The 21,388-nt window shown below is 48.5% G+C and overlaps 1 protein-coding gene across 1 annotated transcript in view; it reads right to left on the reverse strand.

The window, feature by feature from the left end:
- The window catches only part of LOC116987847 (dedicator of cytokinesis protein 2-like), a 1,012,655-nt gene that overhangs the window by 680,576 nt on the left and 310,691 nt on the right, over positions 1-21,388 (reverse strand). Inside the window, exons 21-24 of the mRNA XM_033044139.1 lie at positions 17,266-17,366; positions 13,104-13,238; positions 10,824-10,935; positions 8,183-8,253 (exon numbers count right to left, since the gene is read on the reverse strand). Of these exons, the coding sequence (XP_032900030.1) occupies positions 8,183-8,253; positions 10,824-10,935; positions 13,104-13,238; positions 17,266-17,366 (419 nt within the window). The remainder of the gene's footprint in view (positions 1-8,182; positions 8,254-10,823; positions 10,936-13,103; positions 13,239-17,265; positions 17,367-21,388) is intronic.

Raw genomic sequence — 21,388 nt, forward strand, 5'->3', positions numbered from 1 at the left:
ACCCTTGACTCTTTCCCAGGGGTCTCCAAACTGTGGCCCGCGGGCCACATCCGGCCCACCACCAGATTATACCCGGCCCGCAGCAAGCTCTTAACACGTTCCGTGCGGCGGGCTGTAAGCGAGTTCGGTATTCCGAGTGCGCGTGCCAGATCATCGGGCACTCGCCATTAACATTGTCGGGAGCGGTTCTGCTGTTATCAGACCTTCGTTACATCCGGTGAGTGAGCGAGATCGGGGTCTGTGGTGGGGGTAGGGGGCCCGGGTCCTCGTCCCCTCTCCTCCTAGGTGCCCCGTCCCTATCCGGGGAGAGGGGGGGCGGCTGGAGGTGTCATAGAAACATAGAAAACATCGAAAATAGTTGCAGGAGAAACATATAAAATTATAAAAGGACTGGTCAAGCTAGATGCAGGAAAAATGTTGCCAATGTTGGGTGACGCCACAGACTTAGAATAAAGGGGAGGTCATTTAAGACTGAGGTGAGAAAAAACTTTTTCACCCAGAGAGTTGTGAATTTATGGAATTCCCTGCCACAGAGGGCAGTGGAGGTCAAATCACTGGATGGATTTAAGAGAGAGTTAGATAGAGCTTTCGAGGCTAGTGGAGTCAAGGGATATGGGGAGAAGGCAGGCACGGGTTATTGATAGGGGACGATCAGCCATGATCATAATGAATGGCGGTGCTGGCTTGAATGGCCAAATGGCCTCCTCCTGCACCTATTTTCTATGTTTCTATGTTTCTATGTCTGTGGAATTCTCTGCCTCAGAGGGTGGTGGAGGCAGGTTCTCTGGATGCTTTCAAGAGAGAGCTAGATGGGGCTCTTAAAGATAGCGGAGTCAGGGGATATGGGGAGAAGGCAGGAACGGGGCACTGATTGGGGATGATCAGCCATGATCACATTGAATGGCGGTGCTGGCTCGAAGGGCCGAATGACCTACTCCTGCACCTATTGTCCATTGTCTATTGTGCTATTGTCCACTTTGGTTGGACCACATTCTCCTCAATCCATTCCTTCTCTGAAAGTCATAGCCACAACATCTTTTCTTCTCCTATTCACAACTCTACTTTAATCTTAGACACTTTTATCTTGGATTAAGAAGCGATTAATCACACTTATGGGGCGGCACGGTGGTGCAGCGGTGGAGTTGCTGCCTTACAGCGACCGAGACCAGGCGCTGTCTGTACAGTTTGTACGGTCTTCCTGTGACCTCATGAGTTTCCTCCGGGTGCTCCGGTTTCCTCCCACACACTCCTCCCAATTTGTAGGTTAATTGGCTTTGATAAAATGTATAAATTGTCCCTATTTATACAATTAGGGGGATTGTATTAGGGACATTATACAATCCCTATAATGTATAGGGATTGTACATCCATATACATTATATAGGGATAGTGTATATCCCTATCGATATACAGTGTATAGGGGGATCGCTGGTCAGTGCGAACTCAGTGGGCTGAAGGGCCAGTTTCCATGCTGCATTTCTAAAGTCCAAAGTCTAAACCAGGAACTGCAGGTGTAGGTTTACAAAAAAAGGATATAAAGTGCTGGAGTAGCCCAGCAGATGAGGCAGCACCTCTGGAGTACATGTATACACGTTATAGAATCGAGGTTTTGCATATTCTGCTGTGCTGCTGCAAGTAAGAATTTCATTGTTCTATCTGGGATATATGGCAATAAAACACTCTTGACTCTAATTTTACTTCGGAGTCACGTGAGTGACTACGTGAAGAACCCGCTCAGTGCGCAGGCGCGGCATTACGCCAGCAGTGCAACAGCGGCTTGCAACGGGTGCTAGGCACTCTCGTTACAGCATGAACCGGACCGTCAGGTGAGTACCCTGAGGTCGGGTTTTCTTTACAGGTGAGCCTTTTTCTGCTTGTGTTTTTACAGGCAGAGAAAAAGGCTCTGGAACAAAACTGTCCCCCGTTTTCCCGTTGGGGAGGGGGGCAGCAACGGCGGTAGGAGCGACCCGGTGTTCCGTAATTCCCCGACACCGTGCCGAGGCCAGCCCGCTAGTACCTGAAGCAGCTGGCTGGACGCATAGCCACTCGAGAGGCATCCGGCAGGTGTTCCTGATGTCGGACGGGACGTCTCTCCACCCGCACGGGGGGGAGAGAGCCGCCTGAGCCGCTGGAGCGGCTCACGGAGCAAGTGCCTGCGAGACGCGCTGCTTGAGGGGCGCTCTCGCATCTACAAGGCAAAAGCTCCAGAAGAACCTGTCCCCCGCTCGACTCCAGCGGAGGAGCGTTCCATTGCAAGGGGGGCAGCAACAGGCGGTAGGAACAATTACCGGTCGCCCCGCTATCCCCATCACCGCGCCGAGCCCAGTCCCGCTAGTGCCTGAACTGCGGGCTGGATGTCTAGCCATCCGAACAGGCATCCGGCCGGTGGCGTCCGATTCGTCGGACGGGGACATGTCTCCACCTAAATGGAGGAGAGACAGCCGCCTGAGCTGCATCCAACAGCAATTGGAGCAGCTCCAGCGAGATGCGCAGAAAGAGCGCTCTCGCGGAGGGAGGTCAGGCACCCCCTCCACAGTGCCTCATGCACTGCCCTTTGCTCCCTCATTACTGGAGGCTAGCATTGGTGACCAGGGCTGGGCTGGTCTGGAACAGGGGCAGGCGGACGAATTCGGGAGTATGCCAGGGGTGCAGGAACATGAAGAGCTGTTGGGTGTGATGGACCGCTTGTAGCAACCCCACGGGCTGGAGCACCGCTGGAACCAAGAATGGCGGCCAGCATCAACCATTACTGGAAAAGGTGCTCGCTGAGGTGCTGAAACAACACAGCACCAGAAAACGGTGAGGCCCTCAAAGTAAAAAGTGTCAACAGCCAAATCTGGGGGCATGTGGGTCACACATCCAGACCCAAGAACTCAAGCTACAGCGGATCCTAAGGCTCCTGACGTCAGCCATCACAGCCTTTGCTCGTTCCGTGGAGACCACGGAGATGGATACCTGCCAGCAGGATGTGCTGGCATTAATGTGTACCACACAATTTGAGATCAATAATCTACGGAGGGAAACATAAGACCTGCCCTCAATCCCAAATTTGCTGGCTTGTGTAAAGCCCCAGCTGCGGAGACGGACGCGCTGCTATTTGGGAAAGATTTCAATAAAAACTGAAGGAGATGCAGGAAGCATCAAAAACCTTCGGCCTAATGAGGGCAGGCCCCGGGACGAGCAAACCAAGACCTCCGATACCCAAGTGGCAGCACCCCACGGCATCCACCAGTCGACGTCCGCAATATGGGACTGGTGAACGCTTGGGGTCCGCACATTATCCCCAAAGATCTTTCAGATCAGGGCCCGCAGCGGACCCTCTGGAAAATGCGCCTCCCCCCAACATCGCCAGCACGTCAGAACAAAATCTTCAGGAAAATGAAGAAACAGAATCGCCAATAACCATGGAGGTAGGTGGGTCTGGTCGCTACCAGCATATAGAGAATAAGGGTGCTTTATTAACAAGGGGGAGATTACACTTGTTTAAAGAAGCATGGGGTATGGTCACGAGTGACAAGTATATACTCAACAACATTACAGGATATAAAATACAATTCATGTCAGAAAAAACGCCGCCAGTTCAACAATGGCCCCAAAGGGTATTTCTCCCTCCGTCAAAGAGAAACGTGAGGGACAAGCTGAACTGGTGAGACTTATCACAAAGGGGGTCATCGAAAAGACCAAACATGAACCTTTGGAAGTTGTATCGAATATATTCACTAAAACCAAAAAAGATGGTGTCTGTCGCATCATCATTGACTTAACATCACTAAACAAATTTGTTAAGTATATACATTTCAAAATGGAGACATATGTTACTGCCAAACAACTGAATTCCAAAGGACACTTCATGGCAAGCATTTATCTTAAAGATGCTTACTATCTAGTACCCATATACAAGGATCATCGCAGATACCTAAAATGTATCTGGATGGTACAAAGCATTGCCCTATGGGCGAACTTCAGCCCAAGATTATTCACCAAAATATTGAACCCAGCCATGGCAATACTAAGAAAACAAAAACATATTGTCATGGCATATCTGGAGGATATTCTCATAGTAGGTAAAACGATGGAATTGGCTGTGGCAGCAGTATCAGCTACAAAACAGCTCCTCGAAACTCTGGGGTTCGTCCTACATCCAGATAAATCTAAGTTGAAGCCATCCACTATCATGGACTACCTGGGCTTCACAATTAACTCAGTCCATATGACTGTTACCTTGCCAAAGGCAAAAATGGTTGAATTAGCACAATCATGCAACAAATTAATGGTCAACGAGCGACCAACTATTCGACAAGTAGCAAGAGTAATTGGGGAAATGGTAGCAGCATTTCCGGCTACACAATTCGGACCTTTGCACTATCAAAAAATTTACAGAGAGCAAAGGTACGGGCAATAAAACGACATACAGGTCACTATGATCGTGTCATGAACTTACCCACTGAAGCAATATCAGAGCTACAGTGGTGGGCAGAAAACGTTTGGCATAGTTTCAGCCCTATCTTTATCACTAACCCTACTTTAGTTATTCAAACAGATGCCAGTGCTCAAGGCTGGGGAGCGACTAACTCCATATCCAGCACAAGTGGTAGATGGACTAAACTAGAGTCATCATTACTACTTACAATGGGCATTAACTATCTAGAGATGTTGGGCGCCTTTTATGGTTTAAAAGCATATGTATCTAATATGCAGCACTTGCATGTTCGGTTACAAATTGATAAATACTACGGTGATGGCTTATATTAACCATATGGGTGGCATAAAATCATTATCATGCGACAAATTGGTCAACATGATTTGGCAATGGTATGTCGAAAGACATATTTGGCTATCAGCTACTTACCTACCAGGTAAGCTAAACACCCATGCCATGAGAAAATTAAACGTCTGGGTTGCAAGTTTGAACAGACCTTACCTGGAACTGGGATTGTCCAAACAAACCATCACCACCATGTTGGCATCCCTTCGAACATCCACCAAGAGGCAGTACTTAACCAGCATCAAAAAAGGGAGAAGTACTGCCAGGAAACATGGACAACATACGCAACAGCTACAGCCACCAACATACTGGAGTTCCTGGCCATCTACACCACGATGTAGGGATCAGCTACAGTGCCATCAACACAGCGCAGTGCTCTTTCTGCTTATCTCAAACCAGCGGCAGGACAACAGGCGATGGGATCCCATCCACTGGTGGTAAAACTGATGAAGGGCATTTACAATATCAAGCCCTAAGCCCAGGTATACCCATATTTGGGATATCAGTGTGGTCCTGACATATCTCAGGGAATGGCCACCAGCCAGATCCCCCGGCCTCGAGCAAGCTACACTAAAGACGCTTAGGTTGATGGCACTTGTATCCGCTCAGAGGGTCCAGTCACTACACCTATTGCGACTGGACAACATGATCACAGCTCCAGACCAGATCTGTCGTTATCCAGCGACTGGTCAAACAGAGCAGACCAGGAACACCTAATCCAGTCGTGGCTTACCCACCAGAACCACGGTTATGTGCCATGACCTACCTACTATCCTACATAGACACAACCAGAATATTCGAGGGAGATGAAAAGCCTTGTGGGTCAGTCACAAAAACCTTATGGTGGGGTACGAGCCAAACCATTGCGAGATGGCTCAAGCAGGTGCTAGAAACTGCTGGGATAAACACTAACATGTACAAATTTTATTCCACCAGGGCAGCATCCATGTCGACGGCTAAAGAATGGACATGCCTATACACCACATCCTGGCTACAGCAGGATGGTGGGAAGGGAAAAGACCGTTCAGAAAATTTATAATAAGCCGTTGGCAAAACCTGGTTTATTTGCAGTAAAGATTTACGAACTGCAAATATTTAATTTAAGCCCAGGGGAGCAACTTAATTCTTTGTTGTTATTGTTTAAAAAATACCATTGTGTTTTTCTACAAATAGACTCATTGGTTCATTACGATAACACTTCCTCCCTCAAGAACTTCGGCAGTGAGTGAAATGAAACTGTTACACGGTTTGAAATCACAGAGCTTTGAAATCTTCACGTAGTCACTCACGTGACTCCGAAGTAAAATAGTAAGATTAAACGAGAACTTACCAGTTTGAAGTTTGATCTGTATTTTATGAGGAGTTACGATGAGGGATTACGTGCCCTCCGCTCCCACCCTCATTATATGGATCAAACTAATAAATTGATGTCTCCTTATCTTTACTATGTTTACTTCAAAATAACTGTGTCTATCTGTGATTCCACACCGCTGCTTGGAAGTATGCCGCGCCTGCGCACTGAGCGGGTTCTTCACGTAATCCCTCATCGTAACTCCTCATAAAATACAGATCAAACTTCAAACTGGTAAGTTCTCGTTTAATCTTACTATTTTAGCTCATCAATGTATTTGTGCAGTACATAGAATTCTTAATGAATTATTCACTTGAGCATTTGAAGTCCATCCTCATAATTGGCTCCTGAAAATTGGATCCTCAATTCAATGACATTTTGAAATCAAAAAAGCAGTTCCATCCTTCCCATTAAAACTCTATGATTTTGTTGGTTAACCTTGATTGATGGCGACAAGTTTTGTTTTGAATTTCTTCCATTTGTTTTAATTAAGTTCTTTTTTGAGTTCATTAAATCTGTAAAGCTGACAATTCTTTATTTTTTGCCTACGGCCCACAAATATAGACAATAGACAATGGGTGCAGGAGTAGGCCTTTCGGCCCTTCGAGCCAGCACCGCCATTCAATGTGATCATGGCTGATCATCCCCAATCAGTACCCCGTTCCTGCCTTCTCCCCATAACCCCTGACTCCGCTATCTTCAAGAGCCCTATCTAGCTCTCTCTTGAAAGTATCCAGAGAACCTGCCTCCACCGCCCTCTGAGGCAGAGAATTCCACAGACTCACCACTCTCTGTGAGAAAAAGTGTTTCGTCGTCTCCGTTCTAAATGGCTTACCCCTTATTCTTAAACTGTGGCCCCTGGTTCTGGACTCCCCCAACATCGGGAACATGTTTCCTACCTCTAGCGTGTCCAAACCCTTAACAATCTTATGTTTCAATTAGATGCCTTCTCATCCTTCTAAACTCCAGAGTATACAAGCCCAGCTGTTCCATTCTCTCAGCATATGACAGTCCTGCCACCCCAGGATATAACCTTGTAAACATACGCTGCACTCCCTCAATAGCAATAATGTCCTTCCTCAAATTAGGGGACCAAAACTGCACACAATACTCCAGGCATGGTCTCACCAGGGCCCAAATTGTGCTAAATATATAATGTGGCCCTCATGCTGAAAAGTTTGAATGCCCCTGTTCGATCCATTAGTTGGAGAAACCACTGTAGAGTTGCTGCCTCACAGCACCAAAGAATCTGGGTTTGTTCCTGACTTCAGATGCTGTCTGTACGGAGTTTATACGTGACTGCTTGCGACCGCTTGTGTTTTCTCCGGCTGATCTGGATTCCTCCCACACGCCAAAGACGCGTGGATTTTAAGGTTAATTGGCTTCTGCAAATTGTCCCTAGTGTGCAGGATGGAACGTGGGGTGTTCGCTGGTCGGTGCGAAGGGTTATCTGACAGGCTGCCATCCTGAAACATCATCTATCCATGTTCTCTGAAGGTGCAGTCTGACCCGCTGTGCTACTTCAGTATTCTTGTCTCAGTTGCTCTACATCGGTGAGACCAAGCGCAGGCTTGGTGATCGCTTCGCCCAACACCTCCGCTCAGTTCGCAATAACCAACCTGATCTCCCGGTGGCTCAGCAATTCAACTCCCCCTCCCATTCCCAATCCGACCTTTCTGTCCTTGGCCTCCTCCATGGACAGAGTAAGTCCCACCGCAAATTGGAGGAGCAGCACCTCATATTTTGCTTGGGTAATTTACACCCCAGCGGTATGAACATTGACTTCTCCAATTTCAGGTAGTCCTTGCTTTCTCCATCTTTCCCCTCCCCTTCCCAGCTCTCCCACAGCCCACTGTCTCCGCCTCTTTCTTTCTTCTTCCCACCCCCCCCCCCCCCCACGCCCACATATATCTGAAGAAGGGTCTCGACCTGAAACGTCACCTATTCCATCGCTCCGTAGATGCTGCCTCACCCGCAGAGTTTCTCCAGCATTCTTGTCTACCTTCAGTATTCTGTACATTCTTTTGTAAACCAGCACCTCCAGTTCCTGTATCTATATCGCTTACCTCAGTAAGACTGGATCAAAGGTTGTTGCAACATCTTGAAGAATCATCGGCAAGTACTTGAGGGAAGCTCCCTGGAATGGGAAGAGATAGGGAATCCGATGAGTTATCAGGACCTAGTGCTGATCAATACATGCATTCAACATAGAACATAGAAAATAGCTGCAGGAGGAGGCCATTCCGCCCTTTGAGCCAGCACCACCATTCAATATGATCATGGCTGATCATCCAAATCGGTACCCCGTTCCTGCTTTTTCCACATATCCCGACTCCGCTATCTTTAAGGGCTCTATCTAACTCTCTCCATCCTGTGAATTGGCCTCCACTGCCTTCTGTGGCAGAGAAGTCCACAGATTCACAACTGGGTGAAAATGTTTTTCCTCATCTCAGTCCTAAATGGCCTACCCCTTAATCTTAAACAGTGACCCCCTTGTTTCCCCCCCCCCCCCCCCTCCCCAACATCGGGAACATGTTTCCGGCATCTAGCCTGTCCAATCCCTTAATAATATTTAATGTTTCTATAAGATCCACTCTCATCCTTCTAAATTGCAGTGAATACAAGCCCAGTCAACCCATTCCTTCATCATATGTCGATTGGGACCGCCATCCCGGGAATTAGCCTGGTGAACCAACGCTGCACTCCCTCAATGGCTAGAATGTCCTTCCTCAGATTAGGAGACCAAAACCGTACACAATATTCCAGGTGTGGTTTCACCAGGGCCCTGTACAACTGCTGTAGGACCTCCTTGCTCCTATACTCAAATCCTCTTGCTATGACATAGGACACCATTGGGCCCATCAGGTCTATGCTGGCTCCCAGGGCAGTAATCTAATTGGTCCGATAACTTCGCACTTATTGTCTCTTACACATATCTTATGCTCTCAAGTAATTATGTCTCCATATTATTCTATTGTTCACCATGTCAGAGATGCAGGAAAACTGGCACAAAAGTAGAAAGCATTTTATCGGGATGCATCACAGCACGGTTTGGGAACAGCTCCATCCAAAACCGCAAGAAATTGCAGAGAATTGTGGACGCATCCCAGACCATCACACAAACCAATCTCCCTTCCATTGACTCCATCTACAAGGCCACCAGCATAATCAAGGACCAGTCTCACCCTGGTCACTTCCTCCTTCTCCACTCTCCCATCGGGCAAGAGCTATAGAAGTGTGAAAACGCACACCTCCAGACAATAGACAATAGGTGCAGGAGTAAACCTACGCTGCACTACCTCAATAGCAAGAATGTCCTTCCTCAAATTAGGGGACCAAAACTGCACACAATACTCCAGGTGTGGTCTCACTAGGGCTCTGTACAACTGCAGAAGGTCCAGATACAGTTTCTTCCCAGCTGTTATGAGGCAACAGAACCATCCTACGAACAACTAGAGAGCTGTCCTGAGCTTCTATCTAACAGGAGATCCTCGGACTATCTTTAATCGGACTTGACTGGAATTCATCTTGCACTAAACGTTATTAATTTTATCCTATACTTGTATATTGTGGATAGCTCGATTGTAATCATGTATTGTCTTTCCACTAACTGCATAACATGCACCAAAAAGTTCATAAGTTCATAAGTGATAGGGGAAGAATTAGGCCATTCGGCCCATCCAGTCCACTCCGCCATTCAATCATGGCTGATCTATCTTTCCCTCTTAACCCCATTCTCTCGCCTTCTTCCCATAACCCCTGACACCCGCACCAATCAAGAATCTGTGCAGGAAGGAACTGCAGATGCTGGTTTAAACCAAATATAGACACAAAACGCCAGAGTAACTCAGTGGGAGAGGCAGCATCTCTGGAGAGAAGGAATCATTTCAGACATGAATCTGTCCACTTCTGCCTTAATAATATCCAATGATTTGGCCTCCACAGCCTTGTGTGGCAATGAATTCCACAGTTTTTCACTTTTCTCTGCTTATCACTACAGCTCGGTACACGTGACAATAAACCAGGACTCGATGAGCATTTCCCTTGTAACCGCAAGAGATGCTACACGTGTCGCTTTACCACCCCCGTCGACTCCATTCAAGAACCCAAGCAGTCGTTCCAGGTGCGACAATGGTTCACCTGCATCTCCTCCAACCTCATCTATTGCATCCGCTGCTCTAGATGTCAGCTGATCTACAACGGTGAAACCAAGCTTAGGCTTGGCGATCGTTTCACCAAACACCTCAGCTCGGTCCGCACTAACCAACCTGACCTCCCGGTGGCTCAGCACTTCAACTCCCCCTCCCATTCCGAATCCGACCTTTCTGTCCTGGGCCTCCTCCATGGCAGGAGTGAGCACCACCGTAAATTGGAGGAGCAGCACCTCATATACCGCTTGGGCAGCCTACACCCTAGCGGCATGAACATTGACTTCTCCCAGTTCCGGTAGCCCGTGCTGTCTCCTCCCCTTCCCAGCTCCCCTTCTCAACCCTCTGGCTCCTCCTCTTCCTTTCTTCTTCCCGCCGCCCCCCCCCCACCTTGCATCAGTCTGAAGGGTTTCGGCCCAAAACATTGCCTATTTCCTTCGCTCTATAGACACTGCCGCACCCGCTGAGTTTCTCCAGCATTTTTGTCTACCCTCTATGAGCATATCCATGGACAAGTGTCCCCAGAATCCAACTCTGCTTCTTCCTCGTGTTTACTTACCTGCATCAGCAACGTGTTGCCTTCCAGTGATGACTTCATCAGGACATTGAATTTCTCCAGTAGTATTCGCACCGAATCTTCATACTCCTTCTTCTCCTTGCCCTCATAGAGCCTGAAACAAGGCAGCAGTTGGTCAACTGTGTCCTAACCCCTGCCTCTGTCATTACTGACAATCACAACCTTTCATCCCCATGATGGAAATATCAAACAATAGACAACAGACAGTAGGTGCAGGAGTAGGCCATTCGGCCCTTTGAGTCAGCACCGCCATTCAATGTGATCATGGCTGATCATCCACAATCAGTACCCTGTTCCTGTCTCCTCTCCATATCCCCTGACTCTGTTATCTTTAAGAGCTCTATCTGACTCTCTCTTGAAAGCATCCAGAGAATTATGAATTCCACAGACTCACAGCTCTCTGCGTGAAAAAGTGTTTCTTCATCTCTGTTCTAAATGGCCTACCCCTTATTCTGAAACTGTGGCCCCTGGTTCTGGACTCCCCCAACATTGGGAACATGGTTCCTGCCCATAGTGTGTCCAATCCCTTAATAATCTTATATATTACAATAAGATCCCCTCTCATGGGGTTGTGATGGAAAAATAGATCAACCATGATTAAATGGTGGAGTAGACTCGATGGGCCAAATGGCCTAATTCTGCTCCTATGACATGAAATTATGAACTTTATGTGCACTGTGAACAGCTGGATTGTTTTTCATGTCTAGTATTTTTTTATCACAATGTATTGTAGAATCATAGAGTCTTACAGCATGGAAACAGGCCCTTTGGCCCAACATGCCCACACCAGTCAACATGTCCCACCTATACTAGCCCCACTTGCCTGCATTTGGCCCATATCCATCCAAACCTGTCCTATCCATGTACCTATCTGAATGTTTATTAAATGTTGAGATAGTACCAGCCTCAACTACCTCCTCCTGCAGCTTAGAAACATAGAAAATAGGTGCAGGAGAAGGCCATTCGTCCCTTCGAGCCAGCACCGCCATTCATTGTGATCATGGCTGATCGTCCCCAATCAACAACCCGTGCCTGCCTTCTCCCCATATCCCTTTACTCCACTAGCCCCTAGAGCTCTATCTAACTCTCTTTGCAATCCATCCAGTGACTTGGCCTCCACTGCCCTCTGTGGCAGGGAATTCCATAAATTCACAACTCTCTGGGTGAAAAAGTTTTTTCTCACCCCAGTCTTAAATGACCTCCCCTATATTCTAAGACTATGGCCCCTGGTTCTGGACTCGCCCAACATTGGGAACATTTTTCCTGCATCTAGCTTGTTCCATAGGCCCACCACCCTTTGCATGAAAAAGATACCCCTCAGGTACCTACTGGATCTTTCCCCCCTCACCTTAAACCTATGCACTCTGGTCCTCGATTCCCCTACTCTGCTCAAGAGACTCTGTGCGTCTACCCGATCTATTCCTTTCATGATTTTTTACACCTCGCTAAGATCACCTCTCATCCTCCTATGCTTCATGGAATAGAGTCCTTGGAGGCTCAACCTCTCTCCGTAGTTGAGGCCCTCGAGTCCTGGCAACACCCTCGTAAATCTTCTCCACACTCTTTACATCTGTCCTATAACATGGTGTCCAAAACTGACCACAATATTCTCAATGTGGCCTCACCAATGTTTTATACAACTGCACCATGACATTCCAACGTTTATACTCAATGCTCTGACTGATGACGCCCAAAGTACCGAAATAGGTTTTGACCACCCTATCTACACGTTCAATGAACCATGTACAGTACCTGCTTCTCCATGCTGGCTGTGGGCCTGGGGGCGTCGCTCCCGTTAGACTCCCAACACCTAGATGGGGGAGGGGGGGGTGACGGGGTGGAGGGGTGGTGGGCACTCGGGAGGGGACGGGGATGGTCCAGTGGCGGTCCAGCAGCGATTGCAGCTCCGGAGACCCGGGATCGATCCTGGCTGCGGATGAGGCGCACGTCTGTGTCCATGCCGTGCATGGTTGCCAAGAGTTTTTATCGCTTGTGACCTTTGACAAATCCCATGATTCCTTGTGTTTTTCGGAATCCCGAACTCACTTATTCACTGGATGTTTTCAAGAGAAACTTAGATTTCGCTCTTGGGGCTAACGGAATCGAAGGAGAAAGGGAGAAAGCAGGAACGGGGTACTGATTATGGATGATCAGCCATGATCACATTGAATGGCGGTGCTGGTTGGAAGGGCCGAATGGCCTACTCCTGCACCTATTGTCTATGTTTCGATGTTTCTACGGCCAAGAAATGGAGGGACTTACTGCGAATAGAGGCATCTTGAACGGACGGTGAACTTGAAGATGTACTCCAATGCTTTGAATGCTCGTTTGAGAGGCTCGCAGTCGAGGCCGCGGCTCGCCGTATCCACATACTCCGTCAGCACTGACAGCAACTTTCTACAACCAGAATGAGAGTCACCCTTAGAGAGAGTATAATCCCAAATCACACTCAGCAAACAATGCACTGTGATATTTAGCAGTCAGATATACACAAAAAGCTGGAGTAACTCAGCGGGACAGGCAGCGTCTCGGGACAGAAGGAATGGGTGAGATTTCAGGTCGAGGCCCTTCTTCAGGCTGGTTAGGGATTGGGGAAACAAGATATATAGACGATGATGTAGAGAGATATAGAACAATGAATGAAAAATATTGATCAGTTTGGTTTTAGTTTAATTTATTGTCACGTGTACCGAGATCACGTGCTATCCAGTCAGCAGAAAGAATATTTTAGTGGTGGCACAGTGGTGCGGCAGTAGGTTTGCAGCCTCACAGCGCCAGAGACCTGGGTTCGATCCTGACTACGGGTCGTATCGGTATGGAGTTTGTACGTTCTCTCTGTGACCTGTGTGGGTTTTCCCCGGTTGCTCTGGTTTCCTCCCACACTCCAAAGACGTACAGGTTTGCAGGTTAATTGGCTTCAGTAAAAATTGTAAATTGTCGCTAGTGTGTTGGATTGTGTTGGAGTATGGGGATCGCTGGTCGGCGCGGACTCGGTGGGGCAAAGGGCCTGTTTCCGCGCTGTAACTCTAAAGTTTAAAGTAAGTTCTTCGTCTGCTCAGTAAGTGAAGTCCATAGTAAAGTCAGAAGTGTGTTGGAATAGACCATCAGGTGGCGCCAGTAATGGCTGCCTCTCCAACAGTCTGTCTGTCCCTTCCTTTGTTGTGTTGTTTGTATGTGTTAAATGTATGTTTTTATTGTTCTTTAGCTTGTGGGGGTGGGGAGTTTGGGGGAAACTTTTTCTAATCTCTTACCTCGACGGAGATGCGTTTATTTTTCTCCGTATGGTATCTCCGTCCGCACTGCAGCCTAACATGGAGGAGTTGATGGCCTTTGCTGGAGACTGATTTCGAGAGCTCCACCGTGGGACTATAACATCACAGAGCCCGCGATCCCCTTGCCAGGGATCGACCTCTGAGCTCTACCGCGCACGGGACCCTGCGGAACTGTAACGTCACGGAGCTCGTGGTCTCTGAGTAGAGACCGACTTCGGGAAGTCCAAGCAGCAGGAGTTTCGCCCGCCCTGACGCGGGAATATCGATCACCCCGATGTTGGAGTTTAGATCACCCCGACACAGGAGTTTCCATCACCCCGACACAGGAGTTTCCATCACCCCGACACAGGAGTTTCCATCACCCCGACACAGGAGTTTCCATCACCCCGACACAGGAGTTTCCATCACCCCGACACAGGAGTTTCCATCACCCCGACACAGGAGTTTCCATCACCCCGACACAGGAGTTTCCATCACCCCGACACAGGAGTTTCCATCACCCCGACACAGGAGTTTCCATCACCCCGACACAGGAGTTTCCATCACCCCGACACAGGAGTTTCTATCACCCCGACACAGGAGTTTCCATCACCCTGACACAGGAGTATCCATCACCCCAACACAGGAGCTGCGATCACCCTGACATGGGAGCTTCGATCACCTCAACGCGGTGGCTACGATCGCCCGACTGCGGATGGTTCGACTGCCCCGACCGCGGGAGAATAAAAGAGGAAGAAGTTTGGACTTTATTGCCTTCTATCACAGTGAGGAGTGTGGGGAATCCGCTGTGGTGGATGTTTATGTTAACTTTTATGTAGTTGTTGCTTTTTGTTTTAGTATGGCAATTTGAATTTCACTGAACCTTAATTGGTACATGTGAAAATAAACTGACCTTGAAACCTTGAATATATTCCACTTGCCTGGTTAGTGGATCACTGTTTGAGGCTCAAAAACAATGAAACTATACATGATTACAGCTGTCCGCAGTGTACAGATACAGGGTATAGGGAATAACGTTTAGTGCAAGATAAAGTCCAGTAAAGATAGTACGAGGGTCTCCAATGAGGTAGATGGGAGGCCAGGACCGCTCTCTAGTTGGTAACAGGATTGTTACCTGATAACAGCCGGGAAGAAACTGTCCCTGAATCTAGAGGTGTGCATTTTCATACTTCTGTACCTCTTGCCCGATGGGAGAGGGGAGAAGAGGGAGTAGCCGGGGTGCGACTGGTCCTTGTTGGCCTTGCCGAGGCAGCGTGAGGTGTAGATGGAGTCGATCTAAGGGAGGTTGGTTTGTGTGAAGGCCCGGGGCTATGGCCACAATTGGCTGCAATTTCTTGCATCTGTGAGGCAGCAGCTCTGTCAACTGCAGCACTGAGCCTTGCCTCCAACTCAACTGGAAAATATAGGTTTATTCTTGCGCTATCGACGTTTGCAGCGGTCTCTGCAGTCCGTCTGTCTTTTTTTATTTTTTAGTCCCGTTGAGTGTATAGTTTGTAGTGGTTTATATATTGTTTTTAACTGTGTATATGTGTGGGGCGGGTGGGGGAAACTTTTAAATCTCTTCCCTTTAAACCTTTTCCCTTTCGGGTCTCCGTTGTCGTTGGGGCCTAGCACCGTGGAGCGGCCTCCAACCGGAACGACCTGGGGGCTCCAGTCGCGGAGCCTGCGGACTCACCATCGTGGAGCTGGCCGGCATCGGAGCATGGGGAGCGGTGGTGGCCTGCGGCTGCGGCCCGACTCCGGAGCTTCGGAGGCTGCAGCTGCAGGCCCGGTGCATGGTGACATCGGGAGCTCGCGGGTCCCTGGTGGGAGACCGCTTTTCGGAGCTCCCGCAACGGCAACTTCTCCCGCCCAAGTCGCGGGGTTGAAGGCGACCCGGAGCAGGGCCTTACATCACCCGGCGTGGACTTAACGGCCGCGGGACATGCCATCGGGAGAAGAATGGAGAGCAGGGGAGAGACAAGACTTTGCCTTCCATCACAGTGAGAAGGAGGTTCACTGTGATGGATGTTTGTGTAAATTGTGTTAATTGTGTGTCTTGGTTCTTTTCTTGTTGTACGACTGCAGAAACCAAATATCGTTTGAACTTCATTTGAGGTTCAATTGACAATAAACGGTATTATAATTGTGAAAAAAAAAATGTAATTATACTGTTTAATGTTCTTTGACTCTGTGACAAAGGGAAATAAGTGAAGGAATGAGACAAAGGATAACACGGAGGGCTAACATTGACTTTGTTGACGTGTCTGTTACAGAAAAATTATGAATTTAGGAAAGATCTAATCAAACGAGTGGCACAGTGGCACAGTGGCGCAGAGGGGTAAAGTGTGAGATTACAAAATGTATTACATCGGTTGAATTAGAAAGGGGTGAAGGATAATTCCTAATCTGCAAGAATTACGTAGCCAGATGCATAGTATACCACACAGCGCAGCACGCTGGCACAGCGGTAGAGTTACTGCCTGATAGAGACCCGGGTTCGACCCTGACTACGGGTGCTATCTGTACGGAGTTTGTACGTTCTCCCTGTGACCGTGTGGGTTTTCACTGGGTGCTCCGGTTTCCCTCCACACTCCAGGTTTACAGGTTTGTAGGCCAATTGGCTTCTGTATATTGTCCCTAGTGTGTTGGATAGAACTAGTGTACAGGTATTCGCTGGTCGGCACGGACTCCGAGGGCCGAAGGGCCTTTTTCCACGCTGTGTCTCCAAACTAAATTAAACTATTTGTAGGCCTATTATGAGTTTACCACCAACACTTATTTTTAGTTTTAGAGATACAGCGCGGAAACAGGTCCTTCAGCCCACTAAGTCCACGCCGCCCAGCGATCCCCGCACTCTTACACTATCCTACACACACTAGGGACAATTTACAGTTATACCAAGCCAATTAACCTACAAACCTGCACGTCTTTGGAGCGTGGATGAAAACAGGAGACCCCGGAGAAAACCCACGCAGGTCACGGGGAGAACGTACAAATCCGTACAGACAGCACCCGTAGTCAGGATGGAACCCGGGTCTCTACCGCTGCGCCACCGAGCCACAAATCGAAGAAAAGCCAATGTTATTCAAATGATCTACTTGACGACCAACTTGAATGATACTCAATGATTCATTGAATGAATGAAAACGCATCACTTTTTGTCAACGTACTTGTAAGCCAAGGTAGCACTGAAGTGCTGTCGAATGTAAGCTTCCAGTACAGCATTGAAGTGTTGGAACTTCCTGTCTGCTATCAGCCCAATGAGAAACACCTGCAATCACAACAAGAGTGAAATACAAGTCAGTTGTGTTGAGAGATACAGAGCGGATACAAGCCTTCCGGCCCACCGAGACAGTGCCGAGCAGCGATCCCCGCACACTAACACTATCCTACAGACAGTACGAACCATTTACAATTTTACCCCAACCAATTAACATACAAACCTGCACGTCTTTGGAGTGTGGGAGGAAACCCCGGAGTACCCGTAGAAAACCCACGCAGGTCAAGGGCAGAACGTACGAACTCTGTGCAGACAGCACCCGCAGCCGGGATCGAACCCGGGTCTCTGGTGCTGAGAGGCAGCAACTTTAACCACTGAGCCGCCTGCCGGGCCATCGGCAACTCCTCCACGGCAAACTTTGCCGGTCTGATTTATAGGAGGGATTGAGGGAGAGGGGGAAAGTGGGGGAGGTGAGGAGAGTGGGGAAGGAGGGAGAATAGAGGGATAGGAGGAGGAGGGGGGGAGTGGGAAAGGTAGGGAGTGGGGGATAGAGGGTGAGGAGGGCAGTGGGGGAGGTCAGGAGGGATGGTGGGGGGGACAGGGGGAGGTGAGGAGTGGGGGGGGTAGAGGGGTAGGAGGGGGTAGGGAGGGGAGAAGAGTTATGGAGGGAGGGAGGGATTGACTGAGGGTAGGGGAAAGGAGAGGGAGGGAGAGGTGAAGGAGGGACTTGGGGAGGGGAGGAGGAAAGAAGAGGGAGGGTGAAGAGGAGGGGGAGGGAGTGCTGGGGATGAGGGGAAATGAGCCGTGCCTGCCCAGTTGGGGGCTATGCGTGAGTGGTGCAATATTGCATTGGGGGGACCGTTTGCATTGGGGGATCGGGTGAGTGGCGGAATATTGCATTGAGGAACGGGTTGCGTTGGGGGACCAGGCCTCTCGTGTGACAGAGACCCAACAGGTCCCACTTAGTCTAGTATAATACAGAAACAAGGAACTGGAGGTTTATGAAAATCCCAGCTCCTTCCCCACCCACCGGCCCTGTCTCTGTCTCTCCCCCACTTGGACTCAAACCTATTGCTCCCCTCCTCTTACCCCTCCACCCATATTCATTCCTCTAGCTTCACAATTCACAACTCTTCAATCCTTTTGTCTCACGTATTCAATCTTTTCATCTCAACACCTCACACTTCACTGTATTTAGAGGTTGCGATTGGAGCTCCAGAGCCACAGACAGGGGCAATAAAATAGCAGATATTTGCACCAGCATCCCCATTATAACTTCACTGCTCATTTAACAGGTTCAGTTTAGTTTAGTTTAGTATAGGCGATACAGCGTGGAATGAATGAATGAATGAATAAAAGAATGAATTAATAAGTTTATTGGCCAAGTATTCACATACAAGGAATTTGCCTTGGTGCTCCACCCGCAAGTGACAACATGACATACAGTGACAGTTAGGAATGACACATAAAACACCAAACATTAATAATAAAACATTATCGATTAAACATGTGAATTAAATAAAATATCAGAGCAAAAGGAGGCTACAGATATTTGGCTGTTTGGTAGACCTACGACTCGTGGATAAAAGTTGTTTTTATGTCTGGCTGTGGCAGCTTTGACAGTCCGGAGTCGCCTTCCAGAGGGAAGTGATTCAAAGAGTTTGTGGCCAGGGTGAGAGGGGTCAGAGATGATCTTGCCCGCTTGCTTCCTGGCCCTTGCAGTGTACAGTTCATCAATGGAGGGAAGGTTGCAGCCAATAACCTTCTCTGCTGATCGGACGATTCGCTGCAGCCTCCAGGTGTCGTGCTTGGTGGCTGAGCCAAACCAGACCATGATGGAGAAGGTGAGGACAAACTCTACGATGGCCGTGTAGAATTGGACCATCATTGCCTGTGGCAGATTGTGCTTCCTCAGCTGCCGCAGGAAGTACATCCTCTGTTGTGTCTTTTTGACTGTGGAGTCAATGGTAGCCCCCCATTTAAGGTCCTTGGAGATGATGGAGATTAAAGGACCACAGATGTGACTGTGATGTTGTTGATGGTGAGTGGGGTGAGGGGAGGGGGAGCTCTCCTAAAGTCTACAATTAATTCCACTGTCTTAAGAGCATTGAGCTCTAGGTTGTTGCTACGGCACCAGGACGCCAGCTATGTCACTTCCTGTCTGTAGGCACCTGCTGTGTCTCTTCCTGTCTGTAAGCAAGTACATCCTCTTTCCAAACAGGCCCACCAACTCTGCACTGACCAGTGATCACCCCTACACTAGTTCTATCATACACAATAGGGACAATTTACAGAGGCCAATTAACCTACAAACCTGCATGTCTTTGGAATGTGGGAGGAAACCGGAGCACCCGGAGAAAACCACGTGGTCACAGAGTCATGCAATGTGGAAACAGGTTCTTCTGCCCAACTTCCCCTCACCATCCCATCTACAGTAGTCACACCTGCCTGCGTTTGGCCCATATCCCTCTAAATCTGTCCGATCCATATACCCGTGTAAATGTTTCATAAATATTGCGACAGTCCCTGCTACAGGGTCTCAGGGAGAACGTGCAAACTCCGTGCAGACAGCACCTGTGGTCAGGATCGAACCCGGGTCTCTGGCGCTGCGAGGCAGTGATCCTACCGCTGTGCCACCGTAACGCCGTGTGTGGCATGCCATCACCCTGGCTCAATGATCCTTGCAGTTTAGGGATTATCCGTCTCCCCGATCCAATTCAACCGACTCAACACATTTTGTAATCTGGCACTTTGCCTCCAACACCAAATGTAATTGTTCACTAATATTTGATGCCACGCCAATTACCCCCTTTCAAACCAACGTGGATCATTTCCAATCTCAGCCCTGCTTGTGAGTTTAGCGGAATACCACAGCGCTAGATTTATTTCCTTTAGCGATTCGGGAAGGGACAATTTAAAATTGACTCGAGCTCCTGCTCCAACCTGTACAGCTAACACAGCTGAGCTGATACAGGCTTCTGTTAGCCTTGCTCTGTATTTGTCTTTGAGTTCCTGTCCCCGCGGGCGCCCCGAGAAGAAGGGAAATTCATGAGGCGAGGTGTTGCGCTGGCCGCTGATCCAAAGTGATGGACAATGAATGAATGGATTGTGAATTAAATGGAATTACATTTCTCCGACAAGCTGGAGAGGGTGAGAGAAGATTTACGAGGATGTTGCCAGGGCCCCAGGGCTTCAGCTGCAATAAGAGGAGGTTGAGCAGGTTAGGACTTTATTCATCAGAGCGCAGGAAGATGAGGGGTGATCTTGTAGAGGTGTACAAGATCGTGAAAGGAATTTATTTATTTATGAGTGGAATATGCTTAGGAAACATTCAGACAATAGACAATAGACAATAGGTGCAGGAGTAGGCCATTCGGCCCTTCGAGCCAGCACCGCCATTCAATGTGATCATGGTTGATCATCCACAATCAGTACCCCGTTCCTGCCTTCTCCCCATATTCCCTGACTCTACTATTTTTAAGAGCCCTATCTAGCTCTCTCTTGAAAGTATCCAGAGAACCTGCCTCCACCGCCCTCTGAGGCAGAGAATTCCACAGACTCACCACTCTCTGTGAGAAAAAGTGTTTCCTCATCTCCGTTCCAAATGGCTTACGCCTTAATCTTCAACTGTGGCCCCTGGTTCTGAACTCCCCCAACATCGGAAACAGGAAAGCAGACTATTATCTAAATGGTGGCCGACTAGGAAAAGGGGAGATGCAGCCAGACCTGGGTGTCATGGTACACCAGTCATTGAAAGTGGGCATGCAGGTGCAGCAGGCAGTGAAGAAAGCAAATGGTATGTTAGCTTTCATAGCAAAAGGATTTGAGTATAGGAGCAGGGAGGTTCTACTGCAGTTGTACAGGGTCTTGGTGAGACCACACCTGGAGTATTGCGTACAGTTTTGGTCTCCTAATCTGAGGAAGGACATTATTGCCATAGAGGGAGTGCAGAGAAGGTTCACCAGACTGATTCCTGGGATGTCAGGACTGTCTTATGAAGAAAGACTGGATAGACTTGGTTTATACTCTCTAGAATTTAGGAGATTGAGAGGGGATCTTATAGAAACTTACAA

Source organism: Amblyraja radiata, chromosome 1, assembly GCF_010909765.2.
Source record: "Amblyraja radiata isolate CabotCenter1 chromosome 1, sAmbRad1.1.pri, whole genome shotgun sequence".
Taxonomy (NCBI): Eukaryota; Metazoa; Chordata; class Chondrichthyes; order Rajiformes; family Rajidae; genus Amblyraja; species Amblyraja radiata.